At 35.6% G+C, this 8,978-nt stretch overlaps 1 protein-coding gene across 4 annotated transcripts; it reads left to right on the top strand.

Annotated features, from left to right (window-relative positions):
- Positions 1-1,108: 1,108 nt before the first annotated feature.
- LOC109861151 (putative sodium-dependent multivitamin transporter) lies at positions 1,109-5,811 on the top strand. 4 transcript variants are annotated; one of them, XM_020440674.1, is made up of 10 exons: positions 1,109-1,194; positions 1,449-1,670; positions 2,381-2,506; positions 2,596-2,817; positions 2,917-3,257; positions 3,357-3,476; positions 3,621-3,838; positions 3,978-4,195; positions 4,307-4,563; positions 4,668-5,809. In XM_020440674.1, the coding sequence occupies exons 3-10, from the start codon at positions 2,387-2,389 to the stop codon at positions 4,957-4,959; spliced, it is 1,788 nt and encodes a 595-aa protein (XP_020296263.1). In that variant the 5' UTR covers positions 1,109-1,194; positions 1,449-1,670; positions 2,381-2,386; the 3' UTR covers positions 4,960-5,809. The 4 variants fall into 4 exon arrangements, with proteins under 4 accessions (XP_020296263.1, XP_020296262.1, XP_020296265.1 ...); XM_020440673.1 differs by lacking the exon at positions 1,109-1,194 and having other exon boundaries at positions 1,273-1,670; XM_020440676.1 differs by lacking the exons at positions 1,109-1,194; positions 1,449-1,670 and adding an exon at positions 1,689-1,756 and having other exon boundaries at positions 4,668-5,811.
- The last annotated feature ends 3,167 nt before the right edge of the window (positions 5,812-8,978 follow it).

Below are 8,978 nucleotides of genomic sequence, written 5' to 3'. Positions count from 1 at the left end.
AAGGATTACCTTTGATATCTCAAGTCGATTTTGGATCCTATCCTATGGCTGCCGGCGGCTACGAGAAAGAGGAAAGAACTTTACATATGCAGATGGCATAGATATACGTACCTTCAGTTAAACCTGAGAATGTACGCGCGCGATATAAAGGCGTACGTATCACTTTAGTAATACTGCGTACATCCTGAGAACATACGCGCGCGACAGAAAACCGAATTCTACTGTAAATGACGTTATCCGTATATCTCAGTACGTTACGGATGAGTACAGTATATTGAGTATGAAAATGGGATGATACGCAGTATGTCGCGTGCTGTTAGGGATAACATGTAATAATTTCTATTAAATATGATTATACAGGGTGTCCCACCTAACTTGAGCATTCTAAATATCTTGCTTATTTTTTATGATAGGAGGATGCCGAAAAGGGTCATTATTCAGTTCGATGAGACAAATACTGTAATAAACAAGAACTTTTTGGATTCGTCTTGACCTTGTCTATCATATCGCAAGGATAAAAATATGTACTTTCAGATAAAAAAATAACAATAACTTTGAAATCCTACCTAAAAATAAAAAATATTACCTTGAAAAAAAATTTCTTGTTTATTACAGTATTTGTCTCTTCGAACTGAATAAAGATCCTTCTCGGCATTCTCCTATCATAAAAAATAAGCGAGATATTTAGGATGCTCAAGTTAGATGGGACACCCTGTATATAAACTTCTGAAGAGTGGAATGTATCGAGATTGTTTTAACTAACTGTAATAAGTTGTGTTATGGAAAAAACCAACTTGTAACGAACAGGAACATAAATATAAATATTCGTACAAAATATTTATACTAAAAAATGATCATCGATCCTCACTTTTCAAAGTAAAAAATCGCTATGTACCGCATTAACGGTAATATAAAATTGTCAATAATTTATTGACAATTGTGAATCAATTGTGAATAATTTAATACCCACAAGAAGTTTTTACATTAACAATTCGACACATCTTCTAAGTATAAAAATTTGGTTGTTTTTGTATGTTTTAACTTTAATATGTACTAAAAAAAATTGCAATATTGTTTTTCTTTTTCCTATTTCTTTCTTCTGTATTTTTTTTTTGCTTGCAACTTGGATCGTCAAAAGTTAGTGGTCCCTGATCTTGAATACATGTGCATGGAAAAAAGAGATTTACTAGAACAGTAAGAAAACTTGTTACTGTACAGTCAGCAAGAAAAATTTGCTAAACTTATTGAAGTTTTTGGCTGCTTTCCTTTTAGGAGACACAGTCGACTTGTGTCGACTGTGTCTCCTAAAAGGAAAGCAGCCTTTGTATTGTCAGCAAAACGTTTTTGTTGAAATGAGACAAAAAATTTAGTAGATAAACTCAGCAAATAATTTTTCTTGCTGGTCATATAATAGCAAAAACTTCTTTTTCGTTTGTGCGTACGGACAGAAATTCCATGCATTCCTGAATAAGAAGATAAGATTGAACGAAGAACCAGGAAAATAAGCGAGGCCGGCGTAGATCGGACGCGATCGAACCACTATGCGGAGCGTGCGCGGAAGTTCTCTTTGGTAGAAAATTCTCTTAGAGCGTCATTTACGCGTGTCATTCGTCCATTGATAGCTCGTCCCGTGGACCGCCGGCGAGATTCCGAATTCTGTTGCGTATCTGGTAAGTCAGACAGATCGGCATTGCTATGTCCGATTTTTCCGTCTTTTTGTATAAACATTTCCGAAGACTCATGGCGTTGCGGACACGTGAGTGGTCGTCCACGTGTGTATATATATGTTCGACGCTTCTTGACGCGTTTGCTCGATCATTGACTGAATTTTTACGTAATTGCTGCTAACATCGATTGAATGGCGTTCCGAGCGAATAACACAATTGATAAACGCGAATTATCCGTGTTTGCTCAACGTTTTATGACGTTTTCTGTTATCACAGAATTGTTCTGTTATGCGCAAATAGTTCGGTGTTACTTCACAAGTACAAGTGAGATCCAATATTAAATTCGGCAAAATTTCCGCTCCGTTCTCATAAGCATGCTACTCGAGCTTTCACTTTGCCACTTGTGCGTCCGGAAAGTAAACATTCCAATGCAATTGAATTCACGTGAAATGACAATAGAATGAACGATCTGGCACGATTATCTGACGTGATCATTGTTATGAGATTATCGTCAATTCGAATCTCGTATAAATGTGACTCTTGATTGGAACGATTAAAATTGTTTGCAATTTGTTATATCTTTTTTCTTTTATTATCTTTTTCCCCTCTCTCTCTCTCTCTCTCTCTCTCTCTTTCTCTCTCTCTCTCTCTGTTCTTTACATTAATTAAACAGTAATGGAGATACATATATAATTTGCTATTTAACATTTCAGTCTGCCATGACGGAAAAACATATTTTGCAATGGACCGACTATTTAGTAATAGCAATCATGCTGTGCATAAGTATAGGAATTGGTATTTACTACAGATTTAGCGGAGGTCGTCAGAAAACCATGGAGGTATGCAAGTGTTACCAACTTTTTTTGAAAAAAAACCTAAACAACAGCACTATATATAAATAATTTTTCTTGACATTTTGTTGCAACAGGAATATTTTGTTGCAAGTCGATCCATGGGCATTATAACAGTAGCCATCGCCTTGACAGTGTCTTTCATGTCTGCAGTCACATTGCTCGGAGTGTCTGCCGAAAATTACACATATGGGACGCAGTTTGTTGCAATAAACGTATCGTATCTGATTGGCACGCCGATTGTATGTTACGGATTCCTGCCGGTGTTCTTCAAGTTACAGGCAACTAGCACTTACGAGGTTTGTTCCACGTTAAATGCAATAACTCACTTGCAATTGATTGAGATTGTTGTCAATATGGATATACATATTTGAAGGAGTATATTACTTTTCTTTTAGTACTTAGAAAAACGTTTCGGAGTAAGAACTAGAACAATGGCTAGTTTTATTTACTGGATTCAACTGCTTTTGTACTCAGGAGTGGTACTTTATGCTCCTTCTTTAGCTTTGGAGGCGACCACGGGAATTTCCAAGACCGCCAGCATTATCATTATCGGTCTCGTATGCTCCCTTTATTCGAGCATAGGCGGCATTAAGGCCGTGCTGATAACAGACGTATTTCAAGCTGTGCTCATGTTTGCCGCTGTGTTTGTTGTTATTGCCATAGCCGCGCACGATACAGGAGGGTTGGGGCAGATATGGGAGATAGCGAATCAGGGCCAACGTATTGAATTCGATAGGTGTTGTATTTGCATTTTGTTTTATTAACACAGCTCGAGAGCTTGGAGACGATTTGTATGCGCTAATAAAGCTTGTTTATCTTTAACGTTATTTTGTAGCATCTCGATTGATCCAACAGTAAGACATACCTGGTGGTCTCTCATTTTTGGCGGCTTATGCACGTTTCTATCGCTTTATGGTGTGAATCAAGTACAGGTTCAGCGTTCATTAACTGTCAAGTAAGTTTTGGAAGATATAATTAAACAGCAAAAGCATGCGTAAAAAGAACTTAATGTAAAAAAACATTGTGTGATAGATTATTTTATATGGGAAATATATGTATATATATGATGAAGAAGCGCATTAAATACATTTTGGTTTAGAAATATACAAGCTGCACAAAAATCTATGTGGTTGTCTTGGCCTATTCTAACAGTTCTCTCGATCACAACTTGCTTCTCAGGCCTAGCAATATATAGCAAATATCACAGATGTGACCCATACCTTCAGAAAAGAATCACCTCGCCCGATATGCTTATGCCGCTGTACGTTATGGACACAATGTCTAGTATGCCTGGCTTGCCAGGCCTCTTCATTGCAGGTACAACATTTCCAAAAGCAATTTATTTTAATAATCTAAAAAGAAAACTCTTGTAATATGTACATATTACAATATGTACATATTTATACATATGTACCTTTTTAAAACTAAAAATAAATACATATATATTCTTTTACAGGTGTTTTTAGTGCTGGTCTTAGCACAATATCAGCAGCTCTGAATTCTCTGGCAGCTGTAACGTTAGAAGATTACCTGAAACCTTTGTACAGAAAGTACACTAAACGAGAATTCTCTCCTAAAAAATCAACTTCTATCGCTAAAATGATCTCGTTTCTATTCGGCTTACTTTCCATTCTTCTGGCATTTCTAGCACAATTATTAGGTGGAGTTCTCCAAGTAAATCGAGAAACACTCACATGATCAGTTTCCAAATTATTTGATATATGTAAATACAGAATAAATCTCACGTTGAAGTTATTGTTAGTAATACAATTTTTTTAATCGTAGACTAGCTTAACTATTTTTGGAGTAGTCGGCGGACCAATACTGGGCGTTTTCACGCTCGGCATGGGCACGGAATCGGCAACGGAAGGTGGTACAATAATTGGATGCCTTACGTCGCTCGCGTTTTTATTTTGGATCGCTTTTGGCCAGCCACGTCCGAGGCCGCCTGTACTACCAACAACTATCGAAGGCTGTGATGTAAATAATATTATTGCAAATGAAACAATATCTATTTTGCAAACCGTTACGAACTTCCCTAAGTAAGTGATTTGTTACATGAAGAAGACACGCCGTTATTTAAAACAATAAAAATGTTCTTTATTAATTATTAATTAATCAAAATCTTCTCTATCTATTTTTTCAGGAGCACCGGCGACAGTTCGTATTTTTACTTATATCGTATTTCGTACATGTGGTATTCTCCTCTTGGATTTTTAATGACTTTTGTGCTCGGCCTACTCGTCAGCAACTTCTTCCGTTTGTTTGCAAAGGATCAAGCCGAGTTGGATTCGAATTTATTCTTCCCCGTGATAGCTCGGCGTATACGACATCGACGGCGTCAAGTAGAACCCAACGATAACGCGGAGAGAAAGTATTCTTTTACTAACGTGATCTGTGATGAAGATCGTGTCGATAAACTTGATACGAAGCTCTAAATATTTATAGGTGATCTAGTATAAATCACAATTACTATCATATAGTAATAATAGAAAGGTTAGACATTTCCCGCATTTATTTGAATTAATAGCACAATTGTGTTAGAAAAGAATAATTTTACAAGGATCTAAAATAACGTCGCGGATTGTATTAAATAACAATACAATCCAATAATAATATACTTTTAATAATTTTATACTAAATTGCATTAAATGTCTTCCAAGCTGGGGTTTACACTGCCGCTTTATTTGTAAGCGAAAGTTTCGCACAGATAATACGTTCGTTTTGAAAACGTATATGCTAAGTATTCGTCTGCAACTAATTTGCATCGGAACATATCTATAGATGTATGTACTTTTCATAAGAGTTTCTTTTATTTTTGTGTGCATGTATGTAATGTTCATATAAATATGTATTTACAAAAATCTGTTCTATACAGAAAAATGTCGACAATACATAGTGACTTAAAATATTAGATAGAAGTAATTTCACACATAATACATACAGTACATTACATACGTAAAGTTAGCGGTTTGTATAATAATATAGTATGTGTTATGTGCTAATCTTTCGAAAAACTTTAAGGGAATAGTTGACATTTTAAGATATGTATGTTTGTCAATGTTGCTGTATATGTTGTTGGTGCTGTTATTGTTAACGTTAGTTAAAAATATCGTGTGATTGTGTACTTAAGAAAGAGACGACCAAACATGTTTATATCAGTGCATAGAGAGTAGCGTGTATCGGACACTGCAGTATTTATCGAAATAAATAGTTAGTCACTTGCAATAATTTATTACTCAATTTACTCTAATATATGAAATCCACGACTCTGAAGCAACACCCGTGATGATTTTGCAATATTCAATATAAGTAAAGAGCGAAAGAGAGAAAAAAGAACCCGTTTTTGTTATCAAGGTAGCGATTTTGTTGTGCGGTTGTCCGTGCAATTATCTTTTCTAAATCCTCTTCGATAGTACAGATGGAAAAGAGAGGGACAGAAACTTGGTCTTATATATAAAAAAGGATGGGACATTTGCGGAGGGGAAAAAACCAAGGTGGCCGCGGAAAGCATCTCGTCCGTTCGGATTGACACGCCAGATTGAACCAACGCCAGCCAGTTAAAACCAGTTTCAATTTATGCGAGTCTCCGCTGGACCGCCGATCGGGACACTCCGTGGGTCCTTTTTAATTATTTTTCTACTGAAACGTGTCTCACGGATCCCATAAAACAATGCACGCCCGGTGCCTCTTCTTCCTAGACCGGGTGGCATGGTTAACGAACAATTAAGTCATCAGCGAAATTGCGCGGCATATCAGCTACATCGGCATTGCTGCTCTTCATCTTTGAGGTGTCGAATATATCTCAACGACTTTTCTCTCTTACGCGACAATCAGTTTCCTTGGCACGTGCTTAAAACGTGATTAATTAAAGTAGAAAAGATAATAAAATAGAATTTAAAAAAATTTTCTGGCCTATTTTTTTATGATTATGTATTTCATTAATTATTGAATATTATTTATTCTGAATATTATTTATTCTTAATTATTGAATTGAACGCGCGTTCTAAAGTTAGGAGAAAGAATATAATTTAAAAAAATAGACTTGGAACATATTCAATAATTAATTGTCCTTTTTATTGTTTCCCAGATAATTTTATAATATGAAATACAAGTTGTATTAGTAAGTTCAGTAAGATTTTCAGTACACTCTATAAGTTTTAGCAGCGGCATTACACAGTGCATTGACCTTAAAGAATGTACACGCACTGTTGCTCAAACTTTTGTTTTATTTTTTAAATATTTATTTTTATTTATTATTCTTATCTATTTTTATTTATTATTCTTCATACACATTATTCCATTATCTTTTTATAAATATCTATTTATTATTATTACGATCCGGTTAAAACCGACCTTGTCGCTGTTCTTGTATTTGTATTCTCCTTATATTTGGCAAAGTCTCTTTGATTTTCGATGTCAACAGTCTCTACGTTCAACAACCTTTAATTCACGTTCCGCAGGAATGAAGTCTCGCATGATTAATTGCGTCTAGTAAGAGACAATTCGTTTTTCCTCGAGTGCAACAATTCGTACGTGTAAGTGTAAATGTGTGTGATTCTATTAGCGCGATACGATCTGTGCAATATCAATGTGTAATTTTGCAACTTCGGAAACGCGACGCGTTCGCACAATTCTTTGTAATCAAAATTTCATGACGAGTGAGTAACAGATCGGTAAGAACTGCGTAAAAGTCCTCGTTGCAATCGCTACAAATATTATGTTTTGCGCCTGAAAAATTATATTTACCAGAAATTCGTTCAAACCGTTTTTTACCGCTTTCTGACTTGAATCTTCAGGGCGCAAGTTTATCTCTCGGATGTGTCTCGAGCAAATTACGAATTTATTTTACATTTGTGAATTAACCATTTTATTTATTTTTCTACAATTGAAAACATGCAAATAACTCGACGATCGCCGCGCATTTCTTACTTCGAACAATTAGCATTGCATTACTCATATCTGAGAAATCATTTATGCAAAAATTATCTATTCGCGCATGTAAAAGCGCATCAAGTAAAAACTGTTTACTCTGTCCTTCCTCGATTACATTCGGTATTATCTGGTTAGATCTGAACGCAACCGCGTGTGTGCACAGGGTGTTCCAGAAGTCTTTCTTTCTGTAAGGCACAGGTACACGCAGAAAAACAGGTCGATTGTTTTGTACATTGCACAAAACAATTGACAACAGGACACTACGGAACAAATTTACTTAAATAGAAATATCTTTTAATAGAAAAAAAAAGAAAGAAATTTACCTGTGTAAACGAAAGATTTTTAAAAAATGCTCCGCGCTTTTTTTATATCGCACACAGATAATAAATATTTATTACCGTCAATACGTGTCGGCGTACTTTATCGTTCCCAAGGGTATGTCGTTTCTCAAATGTCGTCACCAAGCGCGAGAATGTGATTGTAATTAATCTACGCGACTCATTTTCGATTGACGCGCTCATTGCCAATGCATAATATCTTTACATCTGTTAGACATTTCCCGTCTACCTGGTTTGTTTGTTTACCATCTTGTAAATCGTAACCGGTTAAATGTGGACTTAGCCGGATTCTCGGCGGGGTTCCCTCACACTTATCGCACAAAAGTTACATTGGACCTGCCATTGACTTTTCATTCAAGTGTCTTAGCTATTAGCTAATTCATTTGAAGGTTACACTTAGATATTTTTTTCGTACAAAGGAACTTTTTAAATTTGTTTTAATTAATATTTTTATTTCTTTCACATTGTTTTCAATCGCGAGTACATTGAGTTATGATACTACGTGGGAATGTAATTTGTAAGCGCTTTTTAATGGAGAAAAATAATATGTCCGGAATACTTCTCTTGATAACGACACGTGTTTTTTTCTTTTATATGTAATCTTTTGTCAGTTTTGTCACGCGATGTAAATCTCGTGACAGATTTATAAGATCAGATATGCGACGAATAAAAGTCGACCTGTACGTTGTTCAGTCATTTTTTTGTGACCAGTATATCCGCTAATTTTGTGTAGTGTTTTAAAAGTGTTTGAAAATATATCAGTGAATCTCTTCAATCTCTAATTGCGTTCATTGACAAAATCAAATTTTCACTTACAATAGAATTACTTTGAATCGCGGAATATTCACAGGATTGCAAATATGTTGTAAATTTTTTTAGAGAAATAATATCAGTGAACTTCTTCAATCTCTATGTCTATCGACAATATCGAATCTTCAGGGAGTTACAATGGAATTAGTTTTTTATCGTGGAATATCCAGGACAGGATTACAAGTAAGCCTGCGGAATTTGTAAAATCGCGCGGGCAATCAATTATGTGATCGTCGCGTAGCGTGAGGATAACGAGATGATTACTGTTACTATTGTTTTGGCGAGTTTATACAGGAACTAGTCATACGTACGGAGTGGCGGGCAAAGTAGGGGGATGATGGGACGGGTTGTATAAAGGCGCAAACGTGACAATT

The sequence above is a fragment of the Pseudomyrmex gracilis genome, unplaced genomic scaffold, assembly GCF_002006095.1.
Source record: "Pseudomyrmex gracilis isolate BER0280 unplaced genomic scaffold, ASM200609v1 scaffold_602, whole genome shotgun sequence".
Classification (NCBI taxonomy): Eukaryota; Metazoa; Arthropoda; class Insecta; order Hymenoptera; family Formicidae; genus Pseudomyrmex; species Pseudomyrmex gracilis.
Note: the sequence above shows the minus strand (reverse complement) of the source record. Positions and strands in the feature narration are given on the sequence as shown.